Source organism: Palaemon carinicauda, chromosome 3 (assembly GCF_036898095.1).
Source record: "Palaemon carinicauda isolate YSFRI2023 chromosome 3, ASM3689809v2, whole genome shotgun sequence".
NCBI lineage: Eukaryota > Metazoa > Arthropoda > Malacostraca > Decapoda > Palaemonidae > Palaemon > Palaemon carinicauda.
The window spans coordinates 45,870,999-45,894,098 of NC_090727.1; the positions used below are offsets into that span (position 1 = coordinate 45,870,999).

Genomic DNA, 23,100 nt, shown 5'->3' on the forward strand with positions numbered 1-23,100 from the left:
AAGTTCCTTTTTCTGTCTATCTTCCAGAGTCCAACTACTTGATTTTTGCAATTGAGCCAGTACTTTATCTTATAATGTAGCCTTGTACCTCTACATCAAAGGATATTTCCTCCTCAAAACAAAGTTCCTTTTTCTGTCCATCTTCCAGAGTCCAACTACTTGATCCTTGCAATAGAGCCAGTACTTTATCTTATAATGTAACCTTGTACCTCTACATCAAAGGATATTTCCTCCTCAAAACAAAGTTCCTTTTTCTGTCCATCTTCCATAGTCCAACTACTTGATCCCTGCAACTGTGCCAGTACTTTTTCCTATAATGTAGCCTCGTACCTCTATATCAAAGGATATTTCCTCCTCAAAACAAAGTTCCTTTTTCTCTCCATCTTCCATAGTCCAACTACTTGATCCCTGCAACTCTGCCAGTACTTTTTCCTAAAATGTAGCCTTGTACCTCTACATCAAAGGATATTTCCTCCTCAAAGCAAAGTTCCTTTTTCTGTCCATCTTCCAGAGTCCAACTACTTGATCCTTGCAATTGAGCCAGTACCTTATCCTATAATGTAGCCTTGTACCTCTACATCAAAGGATATTTCCTCCTCAAAACAAAGTTCCTTTTTCTGTCCATCTTCCAGAGTCCAACTACTTGATCCTCGCAATTGAGCCAGTACGTTATTCTATAATGTAGCCTTGTACCTCTACATCAAAGGATATTTCCTCCACAAAAAACAAAATTCCCTTTTATCTCCATCTTCCAGAGTCCAACTACTTGATCCTTGCAACTGTGCCAGTACCTTATCCTATAATGTAGCCTTGTACCTCTACATCAAAGGATATTTCCTCCTCAAAACAAAGTTCCTTTTTCTGTCCATCTTCCAGAGTCCAAATTACTTGATTTGCAACTGAGCCAGTACTCTTATCCTATAATGTAGCCTTGTACCTCTACATCAAAGGATATTTCCTCCTCAAAACAAAGTTCCTTTTTCTGTCCATCTTCCAGAGTCCAACTACTTGATCCTTGCAACTGAGCCAGTACCTTATCCTATAATGTAGCCTTGTACCTCTACATCAAAGGATATTTCCTCCTTAAAACAAAGTTCCTTTTTCTATCCATCTTCCAGAGTCCAACTACTTGATCCTTGCAATGAGCCAGTACCTTATCCTATAATGTAGCCTTGTACCTCTACATCAAAGGATATTTCCTCCTCAAAGCAAAGTTCCTTTTTCTGTCCATCTTCCAGAGTCCAACTACTTGATCCTTGCAACTGAAGCCAGTACCTTATCCTATAATGTAGCCTTTGTACCTCTACATCAAAGGATATTTCCTCCTCAAAACAAAGTTCCTTTTTCTCTCCATCTTCCAGAGTCCAACTACTTGATCCTTGCAACTGAGCCAGTACTTTAACCTATAATGTAGCCTTGTACCTCTACATCAAAGGATATTTCCTCCTGAAAACAAAGTTCCCTTTTTCTGTCCATCTTCCAGAGTCCAACTACTTGATCCTTGCAACTGTGCCAGTACCTATCCTATAATGTAGCCTTGTACCTCTACATCAAAGGATATTTCCTCCTCAAAACAAAGTTCCTTTTTCTGTCCATCTTCCAGAGTCCAACTACTTGATCCTTGCAACTGAGCCAGTACTTTATCCTATAATGTAGCCTTGTACCTCTACATCAAAGGATATTTCCTCCTCAAAGCAAAGTTCCTTTTTCTCTCCATCTTCCAGAGTCCAACTACTTGATCCTTGCAACAGAGCCAGTACTTTATCCTATAATATAGCCTTGTACCTCTACATCAAAGGATATTTCCTCCTCAAAACAAAGTTCCTTTTTCTCCATCTTCCAGAGTCCAACTACTTGATCCTTGCAACTGAGCCAGTACTTTATCCTATAATGTAGCCTTGTACCTCGACATCAAAGGATATTTCCTCCACAAAACAAAGTTCCCTTTTCTATCCATCTTCCAGAGTCCAACTACTTGATCCTTTCAACTGAGCCAGTACTCTATCCTATAATGTAGCCTTGTACCTCTACATCAAAGGACATTTCGTCCTCAAAACAAAGAACCTTTTTCTCTCCATCTTCCAGAGTCCAACTAATTGTTCCTTGCATCTGAGCCAGTACCTTATCCTATAATGTAGCTTTGTACCTCTACATCAAAGGATATTTCCTCCTCAAAGCAAAGTTCCTTTTTCTTTCCATCTTCCAGATTCCAACTACTTGATCCTTGCAACTGAGCCAGTACTTTATCCTATAATGTAGCCTTGTAACTCTACATCAAAGGATATTTCCTCCTCAAAATACAAAGTTCCTTTTTCTCTCCCTTCCATAGTCCAACTACTTGATCTTCAACTGAGCCAGTACCTCATCCTATAATGTAGCCTTTGTACCTCTACATCAAAGGATATTTCCTCCTCAAAACAAAGTTCCTTTTTCTCTCCATCTTCCAGAGTCCAACTACTTGATCCTTGCAACTGAGCCAGTACTTTAACCTATAATGTAGCCTTGTACCTCTACATCAAAGGATATTTCCTCCTCAAAACAAAGTTCCTTTTTCTCTCCATCTTCCAGAGTCCAACTACTTGATCCTTGCAACTGAGCCAGTACCTTATCCTATAATGTAGCCTTGTACCTCTACATCAAAGGATATTTCCTCCTCAAAACAAAGTTCCTTTTTCTGTCCATCTTCCAGAGTCCAACTACTTGATCCTTGCAATTGAGCCAGTACCTTATCTTATAATGTAGCCTTGTACCTCTACATCAAAGGATATTTCCTCCTCAAAACAAAGTTCCTTTTTCTGTCCATCTTCCAGAGTCCAACTACTTGATCCTTGCAATTGAGCCAGTACCTTATCCTATAATGTAGCCTTGTACCTCTACATCAAAGGATATTTCCTCCTCAAAACAAAGTTCCTTTTTCTGTCCATCTTCCAGAGTCCAACTACTTGATCCTTGCAACTGAGCCAGTACTTTATCTTATAATGTAGCCTTGTACCTCTACATCAAAGGATATTTCCTCCTCAAAAAAAGTTCCTTTTTCTGTCCATCTTCCAGAGTCCAACTACTTGATCCTTGCAAGTGAGCCAGTACCTTATCCTATAATGTAGCCTTGTACCTCTACATCAAAGGATATTCCTCCTCAAAACAAAGTTCCTTTTTCTGTCCATCTTCCAGAGTCCAACTACTTGATCCTTGCAACTGAGCCAGTACTTTATCCTATAATGTAGCCTTGTACCTCTACATCAAAGGATATTTCCTCCTCAAAACAAAGTTCCTTTTTCTGTCCATCTTCCAGAGTCCAACTACTTGATCCTTGCAACTGAGCCAGTACTTTATCCTATAATGTAGCCTTCTACCTCTACATCAAAGGATATTTCCTCCTCTGAAAACAAAGTTCCTTTTTCTGTCCATCTTCCAGAGTCCAACTACTTGATCCTTGCAATTGAGCCAGTACTTATCCTATAATGTAGCCTTGTACCTCTCTATCAAAGGATATTTCCTCCTCAAAACAAAGTTCCTTTTTCTGTCCATCTTCCAGAGTCCAACTACTTGATCTTTGCAACTGAGCCAGTACTTTATCCTATAATGTAGCCTTGTACCTCTACATCAAAGGATATTTCCTCTCAAAACAAAGTTCCTTTTTTGTCCATCTTCCAGAGTCCAACTACTTGATCCTTGCAATTGAGCCAGTACCTCATCCTATAATGTAAGCCTTGTACCTCTACATCAAAGGATATTTCCTCCTCAAAACAAAGTTCCTTTTTCTGTCCATCTTCCAGAGTCCAACTACTTGATCCTTGCATCTGAGCCAGTACTTTATCCTATAATGTAGCCTCGTACCTCTACATCAAAGGATATTTCCTCCTCAAAACAAAGTTCCTTTTTCTGTCCATCTTCCAGAGTCCAACTACTTGATCCTTGCAATTGAGCCAGTACCTTATCATAATGTAGCCTTGTACCTCTACATCAAAGGATATTTCCTCCTCAAAACAAAGTTCCTTTTTCTGTCCATCTTCCAGAGTCCAACTACTTGATCCTTGCAACTGAGCCAGTACTTTATCCTATAATGTAGCCTTGTACCTCTACATCAAAGGATATTTCCTCCTCAAAACAAAGTTCCTTTTTCTGTCCATCTTCCAGAGTCCAACTACTTGATCCTTGCAATTGAGCCAGTACCTTATCCTATAATGTAGCCTTGTACCTCTACATCAAAGGATATTTCCTCCTCAAAACAAAGTTCCTTTTTCTGTCCATCTTCCAGAGTCCAACTACTTGATCCTTGCAATTGAGCCAGTACCTTATCCTATAATGTAGCCTTGTACCTCTACATCAAAGGATATTACCTCCTCAAAACAAAGTTCCTTTTTCTGTCCATCTTCCAGAGTCCAACTACTTGATCCTTGCAACTGAGCCAGTACTTTATCCTATAATGTAGCCTTGTACCTCTACATCAAAGGATATTTCCTCCTCAAAACAAAGTTCCTTTTTCTGTCCATCTTCCAGAGTCCAACTACTTGATCCTTGCATCTGAGCCAGTACTTTATCCTATAATGTAGCCTTGTACCTCTACATCAAAGGATATTTCCTCCTCAAAACAAAGTTCCTTTTTCTGTCCATCTTCCAGAGTCCAACTACTTGATCCTTGCAATTGAGCCAGTACCTTCTCCTATAATGTAGCCTTGTACCTCTACATCAAAGGATATTTCCTCCTCAAAACAAAGTTCCTTTTTCTGTCCATCTTCCAGAGTCCAACTACTTGATCCTTGCAATTGAGCCAGTACCTTATCCTATAATGTAGCCTTGTACCTCTACATCAAAGGATATTTCCTCCTCAAAACAAAGTTCCTTTTTCTGTCCATCTTCCAGAGTCCAACTACTTGATCCTTGCAATTGAGCCAGTACTTTATCCTATAATGTAGCCTTGTACCTCTACATCAAAGGATATTTCCTCCTCAAAACAAAGTTCCTTTTTCTGTCCATCTTCCAGAGTCCAACTACTTGATCCTTGCAACTGAGCCAGTACTTTATCCTATAATGTAGCCTTGTACCTCTCATCAAAGGATATTTCCTCCTCAAAACAAAGTTCCTTTTTCTGTCCATCTTCCAGAGTCCAACTACTTGATCCTTGCAATTGAGCCAGTACTTTATCCTATAATGTAGCCTTGTACCTCTATATCAAAGGATATTTCCTCCTCAAAACAAAGTTCCTTTTTCTGTCCATCTTCCAGAGTCCAACTACTTGATCCTTGCAATTGAGCCAGTACCTTATCCTATAATGTAGCCTTGTACCTCTACATCAAAGGATATTTCCTCCTCAAAACAAAGTTCCTTTTTCTGTCCATCTTCCAGAGTCCAACTACTTGATCCTTGCAACTGAGCCAGTACTTTATCCTATAATGTAGCCTTGTACCTCTACATCAAAGGATATTTCCTCCTCAAAACAAAGTTCCTTTTTCTGTCCATCTTCCAGAGTCCAACTACTTGATCCTTGCAACTTAGCCAGTACTTTATCCTATAATGTAGCCTTGTACCTCTACATCAAAGGATATTTCCTCCTCAAACAAAGTTCCTTTTTCTGTCCATCTTTCAGAGTCCAACTACTTGATCCTTGCAACTGAGCCAGTACTTTATCCTATAATGTAGCCTCGTACCTCTACATCAAAGGATATTTCCTCCTCAAAACAAAGTTCCTTTTTCTCTCCATCTTCCAGAGTCCAACTACTTGATCCTTGCAACTGAGCCAGTACCTTATCCTATAATGTAGCCTTGTACCTCTACATCAAAGGATATTTCCCCTCAAAACAAAGTTCCTTTTTCTGTCCATCTTCCAGAGTCCAACTACTTGATCCTTGCAACTGAGCCAGTACCTTATCCTATAATGTAGCCTTGTACCTCTACATCAAAGGATATTTCCTCCTCAAAACAAAGTTCCTTTTTCTCTCCATCTTCCAGAGTCCAACTACTTGATCCTTGCAATTGAGCCAGTACTTTATCTTATAATGTAGCCTTGTACCTCTACATCAAAGGATATTTCCTCCTCAAAACAAAGTTCCTTTTTCTGTCCATCTTCCAGAGTCCAACTACTTGATCCTTGCAATGAGCCAGTACTTTATCTTATAATGTAGCCTTGTACCTCTACATCAAAGGATATTTCCTCCTCAAATCAAAGTTCCTTTTTCTGTCCATCTTCCAGAGTCCAACTACTTGATCCTTGCAATTGAGCCAGTACTTTATCCTATAATGTAGCCTTGTACCTCTACATCAAAGGATATTTCCTCCTCAAAACAAAGTTCCTTTTTCTGTCCATCTTCCAGAGTCCAACTACTTGATCCTTGCAACTGAGCCAGTACTTTATCCTATAATGTAGCCTTGTACCTCTACATCAAAGGATATTTCCTCCTCAAAACAAAGTTCCTTTTTCTGTCCATCTTCCAGAGTCCAACTACTTGATCCTTGCAATTAGCCAGTACTTTATCCTATAATGTAGCCTTGTACCTCTACATCAAAGGATATTTCCTCCTCAAAACAAAGTTCCTTTTTCTGTCCATCTTCCAGAGTCCAACTACTTGATCCTTGCAATTGAGCCAGTACTTTATCCTATAATGTAGCCTCGTATCTCTACATCAAAGGATATTTCCTCCTCAAAACAAAGTTCCTTTTTCTGTCCATCTTCCAGAGTCCAACTACTTGATCCATGCAACTGAGCCAGTACCTTATCTTATAATGTAGCCTTGTACCTCTACATCAAAGGATATTTCCTCCCTCAAAACAAAGTTCCTTTTTCTGTCCATCTTCCAGAGTCCAACTACTTGATCCTTGCAATTGAGCCAGTACCTTATCCTATAATGTAACCTTGTACCTCTACATCAAAGGATATTTCCTCCTCAAAACAAAGTTCCTTTTTCTGTCCATCTTCCAGAGTCCAACTACTTGATCCTTGCAATTGAGCCAGTACTTTATCTTATAATGTAGCCTTGTACCTCTACATCAAAGGATATTTCCTCCTCAAAACAAAGTTCCTTTTTCTGTCCATCTTCCAGAGTCCAACTACTTGATCCTTGCAATTGAGCCAGTACTTTATCTTATAATGTAGCCTTGTACCTCTACATCAAAGGATATTTCCTCCTCAAAACAAAGTTCCTTTTTCTGTCCATCTTCCAGAGTCCAACTACTTGATCCTTGCAATTGAGCCATTACTTTATCTTATAATGTAGCCTTGTACCTCTACATCAAAGGATATTTCCTCCTCAAAACAAAGTTCCTTTTTCTGTCCATCTTCCAGAGTCCAACTACTTGATCCTTGCAATTGAGCCAGTACTTTATCTTATAATGTAGCCTTGTACCTCTACATCAAAGGATATTTCCTCCTCAAAACAAAGTTCCTTTTTCTGTCCATCTTCCAGAGTCAACTACTTGATCCTTGCAATTGAGCCAGTACTTTATCCTATAATGTAGCCTTGTACCTCTACATCAAAGGATATTTCCTCCTCAAAACAAAGTTCCTTTTTCTGTCCATCTTCCAGAGTCCAACTACTTGATCCTTGCAATTGAGCCAGTACTTTTTCCTATAATGTAGCCTTGTATCTCTACATCAAAGGATATTTCCTCCTCAAAACAAAGTTCCTTTTTCTGTCCATCTTCCAGAGTCCAACTACTTGATCCTTGCAATTTAGCCAGTACCTTATCTATAATGTAGCCTTGTACCTCTACATCAAAGGATATTTCCTCCTCAAAACAAAGTTCCTTTTTCTGTCCATCTTCCAGAGTCCAACTACTTGATCCTTGCAACTGAGCCAGTACCTTATCCTATAATGTAGCCTTGTACCTCTACATCAAAGGATATTTCCTCCTCAAAACAAAGTTCCTTTTTCTGTCCATCTTCCAGAGTCCAACTACTTGATCCTTGCAATTGAGCCAGTACTCTATCCTATAATGTAGCCTTGTACCTCTACATCAAAGGATATTTCCTCCTCAAAACAAAGTTCCTTTTTCTGTCCATCTTCCAGAGTCCAACTACTTGATCCTTGCAATTTAGCCAGTACTTTATCTTATAATGTAGCCTTGTACCTCTACATCAAAGGATATTTCCTCCTCAAAACAAAGTTCCTTTTTCTGTCCATCTTCCAGAGTCCAACTACTTGATCCTTGCAACTGAGCCAGTACCTTATCCTATAATGTAGCCTTGTACTCTTCATCAAAGGATATTTCCTCCTCAAAGCAAAGTTCCTTTTTCTTCCATCTTCCAGAGTCCAACTACTTGATCCCTGCAACTGTGCCAGTACTTTTTCCTATAATGTAGCCTTGTACCTCTACTTCAAAGGATATTTCCTCCTCAAAGCAAAGTTCCTTTTTCTGTCCATCTTCCAGAGTCCAACTACTTGATCCTTGCAATTGAGCCAGTACTTATCCTATAATGTAGCCTTGTACCTCTACATCAAAGGATATTTCCTCCTCAAAACAAAGTTCCTTTTTCTGTCCATCTTCCAGAGTCAACTACTTGATCCTTGCAACTGAGCCAGTACTTTATCCTATAATGTAGCCTCGTACCTCTACATCAAAGGATATTTCCTCCTCAAAACAAAGTTCCTTTTTCTGTCCATCTTCCAGAGTCCAACTACTTGATCCTTGCAACTGAGCCAGTACTTTAACCTATAATGTAGCCTTGTACCTCTACATCAAAGGATATTTCCTCCTCAAAGCAAAGTTCCTTTTTCTGTCCATCTTCCAGAGTCCAACTACTTGATCCTTGCAACTGAGCCAGTACATTATCCTATAATGTAGCCTCGTACCTCTACATCAAAGGATATTTCCTCCTCAAAACAAAGTTCCTTTTTCTCTCCATCTTCCAGAGTCCAACTACTTGATCCTTGCAACTGAGCCAGTACTTTAACCTATAATGTAGCCTTGTACCTCTACATCAAAGTATATTTCCTCCTCAAAACAAAGTTCCTTTTTCTGTCCATCTTCCAGAGTCCAACTACTTGATCCTTGCAACTGAGCCAGTATCTTATCCTATAATGTAGCTTTGTACCTCTACATCAAAGGATATTTCCTCCTCAAAACAAAGTTCCTTTTTCTCTCCATCTTCCAGAGTCCAACTACTTGATCCTTGCAACTGAGCCAGTACTTTAACCTATAATGTAGCCTTGTACCTCTACATCAAAGGATATTTCCTCCTCAAAACAAAGTTCCTTTTTCTGTCCATCTTCCAGAGTCCAACTACTTGATCCTTGCAACTGAGCCAGTACTTATCCCATAATGTAGCCTTGTACCTCTACATCAAATGATATTTCCTCCTCAAAACAAAGTTCCTTTTTCTCTCCATCTTCCAGAGTCCAACTACTTGATCCTTGCAACTGAGCCAGTACTTTAACCTATAATGTAGCCTTGTACCTCTACATCAAAGGATATTTCCTCCTCAAAACAAAGTTCCTTTTTCTCTCCATCTTCCAGAGTCCAACTACTTGATCCTTGCAACTGAGCCAGTACTTTAACCTATAATGTAGCCTTGTACCTCTACATCAAAGGATATTTCCTCCTCAAAGCAAAGTTCCTTTTTCTGTCCATCTTCCAGAGTCCAACTACTTGATCCTTGCAACTGAGCCAGTACATTATCCTATAATGTAGCCTCGTACATCTACATCAAAGGATATTTCCTCCTCAAAGCAAAGTTCCTTTTTTCTCCATCTTCCAGAGTCCAACTACTTGATCCCTGCAACTGAGCCAGTACTTTATCCTATAATATAGCCTTCTACCTCTACATCAAAGGATATTTCTCCTCAAAGCAAAGTTCCCTTTTCTCTCCATCTTCCAGAGTCCAACTACTTGATCCTTGCAACTGAGCCAGTACTTTATCTTATAATGTAGCCTTGTACCTCTACATCAAAGGATATTTCCTCCTCAAAACAAAGTTCCTTTTTCTGTCCATCTTTCCAGAGTCCAACTACTTGATCCTTGCAATTGAGCCAGTACTTTATCCTATAATGTAGACCTCGTACCTCTACATCAAAGGATATTTCCTCCTCAAAACAAAGTTCCTTTTTCTGTCCATCTTCCAGAGTCCAACTACTTGATCCTTGCAACTGAGCCAGTACTCTTATCTATAATGTAGCCTTGTACCTCTACATCAAAGGATATATCCTCCTCAAAACAAAGTTCCTTTTTCTGTCCCTCTTCCAGAGTCCAACTACTTGATCCTTGCAATTGAGCCAGTACTTTATCTTATAATGTACCCCTGTACCTCTACATTAAAGGATATTTCCTGCTCAAAACAAAGTTCCTTTTTTCTCTCCCTCTTCCATAGTCCAACTACTTGATTCTTCCAACTGAGATAGTACTTTATCCTATAATGTAGCCTTGTACCTCTACATCAAAGAATATTTCCTCCTCAAAACAAAGTTCCTTTTTCTGTCCATCTTCCAGAGTTCAACTACTTTATCCTTGTAATTGAGCCAGTACCTTATACTATAATGTAGCCTTGTACCTCTATATCAAAGGATATTTCCTCCTCAAAACAAAGTTCCTTTTTCTCTCCATCTTCCATAGTCAGACTACTTGATCCCTGCAACTGTGCCAGTACTTTTTCCTATAATGTAGCCTTGTACCTCTACATCAAAGGATATTTCCTCCTCAAAGCAAAGTTCCTTTTTCTGTCCATCTTCCAGAGTCCAACTATTGATCCTTGCAATTGAGCCAGTACCTTATCCTATAATGTAGCCTTGTACCTCTACATCAAAGGATATTTCCTCCTCAAAACAAAGTTCCTTTTTCTGTCCATCTTCCAGAGTTCAACTACTTTATCCTTGCAATTGAGCCAGTACCTTATACTACAATGTAGCCTTGTACCTCAACATCAAAGGATATTTCCTCCTCAAAACAAAGTTTTCTTTTATCTCCATCTTCCAGAGTTCAACTACTTGATCCTTGCAACTGTGCCAGAACTTTATCCTATAATTTAGCCTTGTACCTCTACATCAAAGGATATTTCCTCCTCAAAGCAAAGTTCCTTTTTCTGTCCATCTTCCAGAGTCAAATTACTTGATCCTTGCAACTGAGCCAGTACCGTATCCTATAATGTAGCTTTGTACCTCTACATCAAAGGATATTTCCTCCTCAAAACAAAGTTCCTTTTTCTCTCCATCTTCCAGAGTCCAACTACTTGATCCTTGCAACTGAGCCAGTACTTTAACCTATAATGTAGCCTTGTACCTCTACATCAAAGGATATTTCCTCCTCAAAGCAAAGTTCCTTTTTCTGTCCATCTTCCAGAGTCAAATTACTTGATCCTTGCAACTGAGCCAGTACATTATCCTATAATGTAGCCTCGTACCTTTACATCAAAGGATATTTCTTCCTCAAAACAAAGTTCCTTTTTCTCTCCATCTTCCAGAGTCCAACTACTTGATCCTTGCAACTGAGCCAGTACTTTAACCTATAATGTAGCCTTGTACCTCTACATCAAAGGATATTTCCTCCTCAAAGCAAAGTTCCTTTTTCTGTCCATCTTCCAGAGTCCAACTACTTGATCCTTGCAACTGAGCCAGTATCTTATCCCATAATGTAGCTTTGTACCTCTACATCAAATGATATTTCCTCCTCAAAACAAAGTTCCTTTTTCTCTCCATCTTCCAGAGTTCAACTACTTGATCCTTGCAACTGAGCCAGTACTTTAACCTATAATGTAGCCTTGTACCTCTACATCAAAGGATATTTCCTCCTCAAAGCAAAGTTCCTTTTTCTGTCCATCTTCCAGAGTCAAATTACTTGATCCTTGCAACTGAGCCAGTACATTATCCTATAATGTAGCCTCGTACATTTACATCTAAGGATATTTCCTCCTCAAAGCAAAGTTCCTTTTTTCTCCATCTTCCATAGTCCAACTACTTGATCCCTGCAACTGAGCCAGTACTTTATCCTATAATATAGCCTTCTACCTCTACATCAAAGGATATTTCTTCCTCAAAGCAAAGTTCCCTTTTCTCTCCATCTTCCAGAGTCCAACTACTTGATCCTTGCAACTGAGCCAGTACTTTATCTTATAATTTAGCCTTGTACCTCTACATCAAAGGATATTTCCTCCTCAAAACAAAGTTCCTTTTTCTGTCCATCTTTCAGAGTCCAACTACTTGATCCTTGCAATTGAGCCAGTACTTTATCCTATAATGTAGACTCGTATCTCTACATCAAAGGATATTTCCTCCTCAAAACAAAGTTCCTTTTTCTGTCCATCTTCCAGAGTCCAACTACTTGATCCTTGCAATTGAGCCAGTACCTTATCTTATAATATAGCCTTGTACCTCTACATAAAAGATATTTCCTCCTCAAAACAAAGTTCCCTTTTCTGTCCATCTTCCAGAGTCCAACTACTTTATCCTTGCAATTGAGGCAGTACCTTATCCTATTATGTAGCCTTGTACCTCTACATCAAAAGATATTTCCTCCTCAAAGCAAAGTTCCTTTTTCTGTCCATCTTCCAGAGTCCAACTACTTGATCCTTGCAACTGAGCCAGTACTTTATCTTATAACGTAGCCTTCTACCTCTATATTAAAGGATATATCCTCCTTAAAAAAAAGTTCCTTTTTTTCTCTCCATCTTCCAGAGTCCAACTACTTGATCCTTGCAAGTGAGCCAGTACCTTATCCTATAATGTAGCCTTGTACCTCTACATCAAAGGATATTTCCTCCTCAAAACAAAGTTCCTTTTTCTGTCCACTTCCAGAGTCCAACTACTTGATCCTTGCAACTGAGCCAGTACCTTATCCTATATTGTAGCCTTGTAACTCTTCATCAAAGGATATTTCCTCCTCAAAACAAAGTTCCCTTTTCTGTCCATCTTCCAGAGTCCAACTACTTGATCCTTGCAACTGAGCCAGTACCTTATCCTATAATTTAGCCTTCTATCTCTACATCAAAGGATATTTCCTCCTGAAAACAAAGTTCCTTTTTCTGTCAATCTTCCAGAGTCAAATTACTTGATCCTTGCAACTGAGCCAGTACTTTATCCTATAATGTAGCCTTGTAACTCTTCATCAAAGTATATTTCCTCATCAAAACAAAGTTCCTTTTTCTCTCCCCCTTCCATAGTCCAACTACTTGATTCTTCCAACTGAGCCAGTACCTTATCCTATAATGTAGCCTTGTACCTCTACATCAGAGGATATTTCCTCCTCAAAGCAAAGTTCCTTTTTCTCTCCATCTTCCATAGTCCAACTACTTGATCCTTGCAACTGAGCCAGTACTTTATCCTATAATATAGCCTTGTACCTCTACATCAAAGGATATATCCTCCTCAAAACAAAGTTCCTTTTTCTGTCCCTCTTCCAGAGTCCAACTACTTGATCCTTGCAATTGAGCCAGTACTTTATCTTATAATGTACCCCTGTACCTCTACATTAAAGGATATTTCCTGCTCAAAACAAAGTTCCTTTTTTCTCTCCCTCTTCCATAGTCCAACTACTTGATTCTTCCAACTGAGATAGTACTTTATCCTATAATGTAGCCTTGTACCTCTACATCAAAGAATATTTCCTCCTCAAAACAAAGTTCCTTTTTCTGTCCATCTTCCAGAGTTCAACTACTTTATCCTTGTAATTGAGCCAGTACCTTATACTATAATGTAGCCTTGTACCTCTATATCAAAGGATATTTCCTCCTCAAAACAAAGTTCCTTTTTCTCTCCATCTTCCATAGTCAGACTACTTGATCCCTGCAACTGTGCCAGTACTTTTTCCTATAATGTAGCCTTGTACCTCTACATCAAAGGATATTTCCTCCTCAAAGCAAAGTTCCTTTTTCTGTCCATCTTCCAGAGTCCAACTATTGATCCTTGCAATTGAGCCAGTACCTTATCCTATAATGTAGCCTTGTACCTCTACATCAAAGGATATTTCCTCCTCAAAACAAAGTTCCTTTTTCTGTCCATCTTCCAGAGTTCAACTACTTTATCCTTGCAATTGAGCCAGTACCTTATACTACAATGTAGCCTTGTACCTCAACATCAAAGGATATTTCCTCCTCAAAACAAAGTTTTCTTTTATCTCCATCTTCCAGAGTTCAACTACTTGATCCTTGCAACTGTGCCAGAACTTTATCCTATAATTTAGCCTTGTACCTCTACATCAAAGGATATTTCCTCCTCAAAGCAAAGTTCCTTTTTCTGTCCATCTTCCAGAGTCAAATTACTTGATCCTTGCAACTGAGCCAGTACCGTATCCTATAATGTAGCTTTGTACCTCTACATCAAAGGATATTTCCTCCTCAAAACAAAGTTCCTTTTTCTCTCCATCTTCCAGAGTCCAACTACTTGATCCTTGCAACTGAGCCAGTACTTTAACCTATAATGTAGCCTTGTACCTCTACATCAAAGGATATTTCCTCCTCAAAGCAAAGTTCCTTTTTCTGTCCATCTTCCAGAGTCAAATTACTTGATCCTTGCAACTGAGCCAGTACATTATCCTATAATGTAGCCTCGTACCTTTACATCAAAGGATATTTCTTCCTCAAAACAAAGTTCCTTTTTCTCTCCATCTTCCAGAGTCCAACTACTTGATCCTTGCAACTGAGCCAGTACTTTAACCTATAATGTAGCCTTGTACCTCTACATCAAAGGATATTTCCTCCTCAAAGCAAAGTTCCTTTTTCTGTCCATCTTCCAGAGTCCAACTACTTGATCCTTGCAACTGAGCCAGTATCTTATCCCATAATGTAGCTTTGTACCTCTACATCAAATGATATTTCCTCCTCAAAACAAAGTTCCTTTTTCTCTCCATCTTCCAGAGTTCAACTACTTGATCCTTGCAACTGAGCCAGTACTTTAACCTATAATGTAGCCTTGTACCTCTACATCAAAGGATATTTCCTCCTCAAAGCAAAGTTCCTTTTTCTGTCCATCTTCCAGAGTCAAATTACTTGATCCTTGCAACTGAGCCAGTACATTATCCTATAATGTAGCCTCGTACATTTACATCAAAGGATATTTCCTCCTCAAAGCAAAGTTCCTTTTTTCTCCATCTTCCATAGTCCAACTACTTGATCCCTGCAACTGAGCCAGTACTTTATCCTATAATATAGCCTTCTACCTCTACATCAAAGGATATTTCTTCCTCAAAGCAAAGTTCCCTTTTCTCTCCATCTTCCAGAGTCCAACTACTTGATCCTTGCAACTGAGCCAGTACTTTATCTTATAATTTAGCCTTGTACCTCTACATCAAAGGATATTTCCTCCTCAAAACAAAGTTCCTTTTTCTGTCCATCTTTCAGAGTCCAACTACTTGATCCTTGCAATTGAGCCAGTACTTTATCCTATAATGTAGACTCGTATCTCTACATCAAAGGATATTTCCTCCTCAAAACAAAGTTCCTTTTTCTGTCCATCTTCCAGAGTCCAACTACTTGATCCTTGCAATTGAGCCAGTACCTTATCTTATAATATAGCCTTGTACCTCTACATAAAAGATATTTCCTCCTCAAAACAAAGTTCCCTTTTCTGTCCATCTTCCAGAGTCCAACTACTTTATCCTTGCAATTGAGCCAGTACCTTATCCTATTATGTAGCCTTGTACCTCTACATCAAAAGATATTTCCTCCTCAAAGCAAAGTTCCTTTTTCTGTCCATCTTCCAGAGTCCAACTACTTGATCCTTGCAACTGAGCCAGTACTTTATCTTATAACGTAGCCTTCTACCTCTATATTAAAGGATATATCCTCCTTAAAAAAAAGTTCCTTTTTTTCTCTCCATCTTCCAGAGTCCAACTACTTGATCCTTGCAAGTGAGCCAGTACCTTATCCTATAATGTAGCCTTGTACCTCTACATCAAAGGATATTTCCTCCTCAAAACAAAGTTCCTTTTTCTGTCCATCTTCCAGAGTCCAACTACTTGATCCTTGCAACTGAGCCAGTACCTTATCCTATATTGTAGCCTTGTAACTCTTCATCAAAGGATATTTCCTCCTCAAAACAAAGTTCCCTTTTCTGTCCATCTTCCAGAGTCCAACTACTTGATCCTTGCAACTGAGCCAGTACCTTATCCTATAATTTAGCCTTCTATCTCTACATCAAAGGATATTTCCTCCTGAAAACAAAGTTCCTTTTTCTGTCAATCTTCCAGAGTCAAATTACTTGATCCTTGCAACTGAGCCAGTACTTTATCCTATAATGTAGACTTGTAACTCTTCATCAAAGTATATTTCCTCATCAAAACAAAGTTCCTTTTTCTCTCCCCCTTCCATAGTCCAACTACTTGATTCTTCCAACTGAGCCAGTACCTTATCCTATAATGTAGCCTTGTACCTCTACATCAGAGGATATTTCCTCCTCAAAGCAAAGTTCCTTTTTCTCTCCATCTTCCATAGTCCAACTACTTGATCCTTGCAACTGAGCCAGTACTTTATCCTATAATATAGCCTTGTACCTCTACTTCAAAAGATATTTCCTCCTCAAAACAAAGTTCCTTTTTCTCTCCATCTTCCAGAGTCCAACTACTTGATCCTTCCAACTGAGACAGTACTTTATCCTATAATGTACCCCTGTACCTCTACATTAAAGGATATTTCCTGCTCAAAACAAAGTTCCTTTTTTCTCTCCCTCTTCCATAGTCCAACTACTTGATTCTTCCAACTGAGATAGTACTTTATCCTATAATGTAGCCTTGTACCTCTACATCAAAGAATATTTCCTCCTCAAAACAAAGTTCCTTTTTCTCTCCCCCTTCCATAGTCCAACTACTTGATTCTTCCAACTGAGCCAGTACCTTATCCTATAATGTAACCTTGTACCTCTACATCAAAGGATATTTCCTCCTCAAATCAAAGTTCCTTTTTCACTCCATCTTCCAGAGTCCAACTACTTGATCTTTGCAACTGAGCCAGTACTTTATCCTATAATGTAGCCTTGTACCTCTACATCAAAGGATATTTCCTCCTCAAAACAAAGTTCCTTTTTCTCTCCATCTTCCAGAGTCCAACTACTTGATCCTTGCAACTGAGCCAGTACTTTATCTTATAATGTAGCCATGTAACTCTACATCAAAGGATATTTCCTCCTCAAAACAAAGTTCCTTTTTCTGTCCATCTTCCAGAGTCCAACTACTTGATCCTTGCAACTGAGCCAGTACTGTATCTTATAATATAGCCTTGTTCCTCTACATCAAAGGATATTTCCTCCCCAAAACAAAATTCCTTTTTCTGCCCATCTTCCAGAGTCCAACTACTTGATCCTTGCAACTGAGCCAGTACTGTATCTTATAATGTAGCCTTGTACCTCTACATCAAAGGATATTTCCTCCTCAAAACAAAGTTCCTTTTTCTGTCCATCTTCCAGAGTCCAACTACTTGATCCTTGCAACTGAGCCAGTACCTTATCCTATAACGTAGCCTTGTACCTCTACATCAAAGGATATTTCCTCCTCAAAACAAAGTTCCTTTTTCTCTCCATCTTCCAGAGTCCAACTACTTGATTCTTGCAACTGAGCCAGTACTTTATCATATAATGTAGCCTTGTCCCTCTACATCAAAGGATATTTTTTCCTCAAAACAAAGTTCCTTTTTCTCTCCATCTTCCAGAGTCCAACTACTTGATCCTCGCAACTGAGCCAGTACTTTATCCTACAATGTAGCATTGTACCTATACATCAAAGGATATTTCCTCCTCAAAACAAAGTTCCCTTTTCTCTCCATCTTCCAGAGTCCAACTACTTGATCCTTGCAACTGAGCCAGTACCTTATCCTATAATGTAGCCTTGTACCTCTACATCAAAGGATATTTCCTCCTCAAAACAAAGTTCCCTTTTCTCTCCATCTTCCAGAGTCCAACTACTTGATCCTTGCAATTGAGCCAGTACCTTATCCTATAATGTAGCCTTGTACCTCTACATCAAAGAATATTTCCTCCTCAAAACAATGTTCCCTTTTCTCTCCATCTTCCAGAGTCCAACTAGTTTATTCTTGCAACTGAGCCAGTACTTTATCCTATAATGTAGCCTTGTACCTCTCTATCAAAGGATATTTCCTCCTCAAAGAAAAGTTCTTCTTTTTTTTGCCCATCTTCCAGAGTCCAACTACTTGATCCTTGCAACTGAGCCAGTACCTTATCCTCTAATGTAGCCTTGTACCTCTACATCAAAGAATATTTCCTCCTCAAAACAAAGTTTCTTTTTCTCTCCCTCTTACATAGTTCAACTACTTGATCCTTGCAACTGAGCCAGTACTTTATCCTATAATGTAGCCTTGTACCTCTACATCAAAGGATATTTCCTCCTCAAAAAAAAGTTCCTTTTTCTGTCCATCTTCCAGAGTCCAACTATTTGATCCTTGCAACTGAGCCAGTACTTTATCCTATAATGTAGCCTTGTACCTCTACATCAAAGGATATTTCCTCCTCAAAACAAAGTTCCTTTTTCTGTCCATCTTCCAGAGTCCAACTACTTGATCCTTGCAACTGAGCCAGTACCTTATCCTATAATGTAGCCTTGTACCTCTATATCAAAGGATATTTCCTCCTCAAAACAAAGTTCCCTTTTCTCTCCATCTTCCAGAGTCCAACTACTTGATCCTTGCAACTGAGCCAGTACCTTATCCTATAATGTAGCCTTGTACCTCTACATCAAAGGATATTTCCTCCTCAAAACAAAGTTCCCTTTTCTCTCCATCTTCCAGAGTCCAACTACTTGATCCTTGCAACTGAGCCAGTACCTTATCCTATAATGTAGCCTTGTACCTCTACATCAAAGAATATTTCCTCCTCAAAACAATGTTCCCTTTTCTCTCCATCTTCCAGAGTCCAACTAGTTTATTCTTGCAACTGAGCCAGTACTTTATCCTATAATGTAGTCTTGTCCCTCTACATCAAAGGATATTTTCTCCTCAAAACAAAGTTCCTTTTTCTCTCCATCTTCCAGAGTCCAACTACTTGATCCTCGCAACTGAGCCAGTACTTTATCCTATAATGTAGCATTGTACCTATACATCAAAGGATATTTCTTCCTCAAAACAAAGTTCCTTTTTCTCTCCATCTTCCAGAGTCCAACTACTTGATCCTTGCAACTGAGCCAGTACCTTATCCTATAATGTAGCCTTGTACCTCTACATCAAAGGATATTTCCTCCTCAAAACAAAGTTCCCTTTTCTCTCCATCTTCCAGAGTCCAACTACTTGATCCTTGCAACTGAGCCAGTACCTTATCCTATAATGTAGCCTTGTACCTCTACATCAAAGAATATTTCCTCCTCAAAACAATGTTCCCTTTTTTCTCCATCTTCCAGTGTCCAACTAGTTTATTCTTGCAACTGAGCCAGTACTTTATCCCATAATGTAGCCTTGTACCTCTCTATCAAAGGATATTTCCTCCTCAAAGAAAAGTTATTTTTTTCTGCCCATCTTCCAGAGTCCAACTACTTGATCTTTGCAACTGAGCCAGTACCTTATCCTATAATGTAGCCTTGTACCTTTACATCAAAGAATATTTCCTCCTCAAAACAAAGTTTCTTTTTCTCTCCCTCTTACATAGTTCAACTACTTGATCCTTGCAACTGAGCCAGTACTTTATCCTATAATGTAGCCTTGTACCTCTACATCAAAGGATATTTCCTCCTCAAAACAAAGTTCCTTTTTCTTTCCATCTTCCAGAGTCCAACTACTTGATCCTTGCAACTGAGCCAGTACCTTATCCTATAATGTAGCCTTGTACCTCTACATCAAAGAATATTTCCGTCTCAAAACAAAGTTCCTTTTTCTGTCCATCTTCCAGAGTCCAACTATTTGATCCTTGCAACTGAGCCAGTACTTTATCCTATAATGTAGCCTTGTACCTCTACATCAAAGGATATTTCGTCCTCAAAACAAAGTTCCTTTTCTCTCCATCATCCAGAGTCCAAGTACTTGATTTTTTTGGAGGCGATATTATAATCACCATTTTTTATATTTTTTTTTATTTTCTTTTGGTGACAAAATTATGATCACCATTTTTTATAATTTTTATTTTTTTTTTTTTGGTGGTGATATTATAATCACCATTTCTAATGTTTTTTTTTATTTTTTTTTTGGTGGTGATATTATAATGACCATTTTTTATATTTTATATTTTTTTTTTTTGGTGATATTATAATCACCATTTTTTTAATTTTTTTTTTGTGGCGATAATATAATCACCATTTTTTATACTTTTTTATTCGTTTTTTGGTGGCGATATTATAATCACCATTTTTTTTATTTTTTATCTATTTTTTTTTTTTGTTGCGATATCATAATCACCATTTTTTATATTTTTTTTTTTTGTGGCGATATTATAATCACCATTTTTTATATTTTTCATTTTTTTTTGGGCGATATTATAATCACCATTTTTTATATATTTTTTTTTTGTGGCGATATTATAATCACCATTTTTTATATTTTTTATTTTATTTTTTTTTTGTGGCGATATTATAATCACCATTTTTTATATTTTTTTTCTTTTTTGTGGCGATATTATAATCACTTTTTTTATATTTTTCATTTTATTTTACTTTTTTGTGGCGATATTATTATCACCATTTTGTATATTTTTTATTTTATTTTTTTGGTGACGATATTATAATCATTTTTTTTTTGGTGGCGATATTATAATCACCATTTTTTTGTTTTTTGTTTTTTTTTGGTGGCGATATTATAATCACCATTTTCTTTTGTTTTGTTTTTTTGGTGGCGATATTATAATCACCATTTTTTCGTTTTTTGTTTTGTTTGGTGGCGATATTATAATCACCATTTTCTTTTGTTTTTTTTTTTGGTGGCGATATTATAATCACCATTTTTTCGTTTTTTGTTTTGTTTGGTGGCGATATTATAATCACCATTTTCTTTTGGTTTTTTTTTTTTTGGTGGCGATATTATAATCCCCAGTTTTTTTCATATTTTGCGTTGGGATATAATTCCTCTTTAGTTTTTTTTCCAGCCCTGCCTTCTCGTCTCTTGAAGGGCGAATCTATTCAACTGGCTATCCCATATTACATCCCCAGTCTGCTCACCAGAAATGTCCATGTGATATAATTCCTTCAACTCGGGGTGTGTTTGAGAGAGACCGTCTACAAGTTGGCTAATAGCGTAATTCTTATGGTTTAATTCCATCTCCAGCTTCGTGTTTCTTTCCATCATATCTTGATACTTTTCCTTATAAATTGCAAATTCGTCTGCCACTAAAGTTAGATTCCTAATTTCTTCTTCCAGAATTTTATTCTTCTCGTCGGCTTTCATCAACGCATTTCTTGTGGCTCTCTCCTCTGAGAGGTCTCTCTTCAGTCGTCTATTCTCTGCTTTAACACCAGCAAATTCTCTCCAGAGTTTTTCCAGTTCCTCCTCAGCCATCTCCAGATCGCACACCACGTCTTTCTTATTTAATAGTTCAGTCTTCAATTTGGTGTTCTCATCCAGGAGTGTATCCAATTTAGTTCCTATTCTATAGACCTCCTCGATTGCAGCGTTAAGTTCACTTTCTAAAGCTGCCTTTTGACCAACGTTTTCGGTCTTCAGTCTCTTGTTTTCAGCCTTAACATTGTCCAATTCAGCCCAGAGTGTTCGGATCTCCTTATCAGCACTTTCGACGTATTCCTCCAAGTCACTCTTCTCCAGAAGTCTCTCGTTAGCTATCTTGAGATCTTCTGTTACTCTCTCCAGCTTCTTCTCGAGTATCCGAATTTCCTCACGGGCATTTTCTAATTCCATTTCTACGTATGCTTTGGCGAAAAGCTCATCCCGAATTTGATCGTTTCGAGCTTCAGCTTTTTCTAAACTTGCAAAAAGTGACTCTATATTGTTATTTGCTCTTTGTAAATCATCCATTAAAGCTAAGTTACCGATGTTATTACATACATCAATTTCTCTTACCTGAACAAATGTCTTGGACGAAAGCTCCTCTCGAAGTTCATCGTTTTGACTTTCAGCTATCTCTAGCCTTGCCATAAGATCCTTAATTTTCTTATCAGCTCTCTCTAATTCTGCATTTTCTTCTGCCTCTGCTCCATGCACCTCTTCACAGATGCGTTGTAAGTCATTGGTCGTTTCCGTCTCTTGGTGTTTTCTAGCGATGAAATCGTCAAATAACTGAATTCCCTCTTCTGCTCCGTCCAACTCCTCACTAAGATCCTTTTGTGATGCTTCCTCCAATTGTGCGTGTTCATTAGTTTCTTCGGCAACATAATTTGCCCCATCGTAGACTGCTGATTGCAGTCTCTCCATTTCTTCCCGATCCATCGAACCTAAGAGTTTTTCTGCTTCTCTATGTGAATCCTCGCCTCCCCAGCACCATGCCATGACGCCAAAAGCTGTCAAAGATCCCATTAAAATCATTTTGTCAGTCATAAATCTAACCATTTTGAATAGTACAGATTTACTCAATGCCTTCCATGGCTAACGAATATAGCATCAAAATTAGAAAAAAAAAAATATTGACACATTTCTCTGAAGACAAAGAATTACTAGGAGCCAAGGAGATGAAGATTTTCAGAGTCATCACTGGAGACAAAATAATCCTGTAGCAGCCATTGAGAAACAGTTCAAGGCCTGGCAAAAAAACAATAGAGACGAAATAATACTGAAGACCTGGCAGAAAACCGACTCAAAGATCCAGTGAAGACGAGAAAATCCTGCAGACTTTGGGGAGCTCAATCAAAGATGTTTAAACGACGATTCTGAAATGGTCTTCTCTCTCTCTCTCTCTCCTCTCTCTCTCTCTCTCTCTCTCTCTCTCTCTCTCAGAAAACCGACTCAAAGATTCAGTGAACACGAGAAAATCCTGCAGACTTTGGGAGCTCAATCGAAGATGTCCACAACGACGATTCTGAATTGGTCCTCTCTCTCTCTCTCTCTCTCTCTCTCTCTCTCTCTCTCTCCGCCTTTGGGGGATCAATTAGAGACGAAATAATTCTGAAGCCCTTGAGAAACGGAACAAGACCTGGCAGAAAACCGACTCAAAGATTCAGTGAAGACGAGAAAATCCTGCAGACTTTGGGAGCTCAATCGAAGATGTTTACAACGACGATTCTGAAATGGTCTTCTCTCTCTCTCTCTCTCTCTCTCTCTCTCTCTCTCTCTCTCTCAGAAAACCGACTCAAAGATTCAGTGAAGACGAGAAA

At 38.5% G+C, this 23,100-nt stretch overlaps 1 protein-coding gene across 1 annotated transcript in view; it reads right to left on the minus strand.

Annotated features, from left to right (window-relative positions):
* Positions 1–22,315, minus strand: part of LOC137631719 (flagellar attachment zone protein 1-like) — a 116,465-nt gene extending 94,150 nt beyond the window's left edge. The window contains exon 1 of the mRNA XM_068363606.1: positions 20,998–22,315. Coding sequence (XP_068219707.1) covers positions 20,998–22,315 — 1,318 coding nt within the window. The remainder of the gene's footprint in view (positions 1–20,997) is intronic.
* Positions 22,316–23,100: the final 785 nt, after the last annotated feature.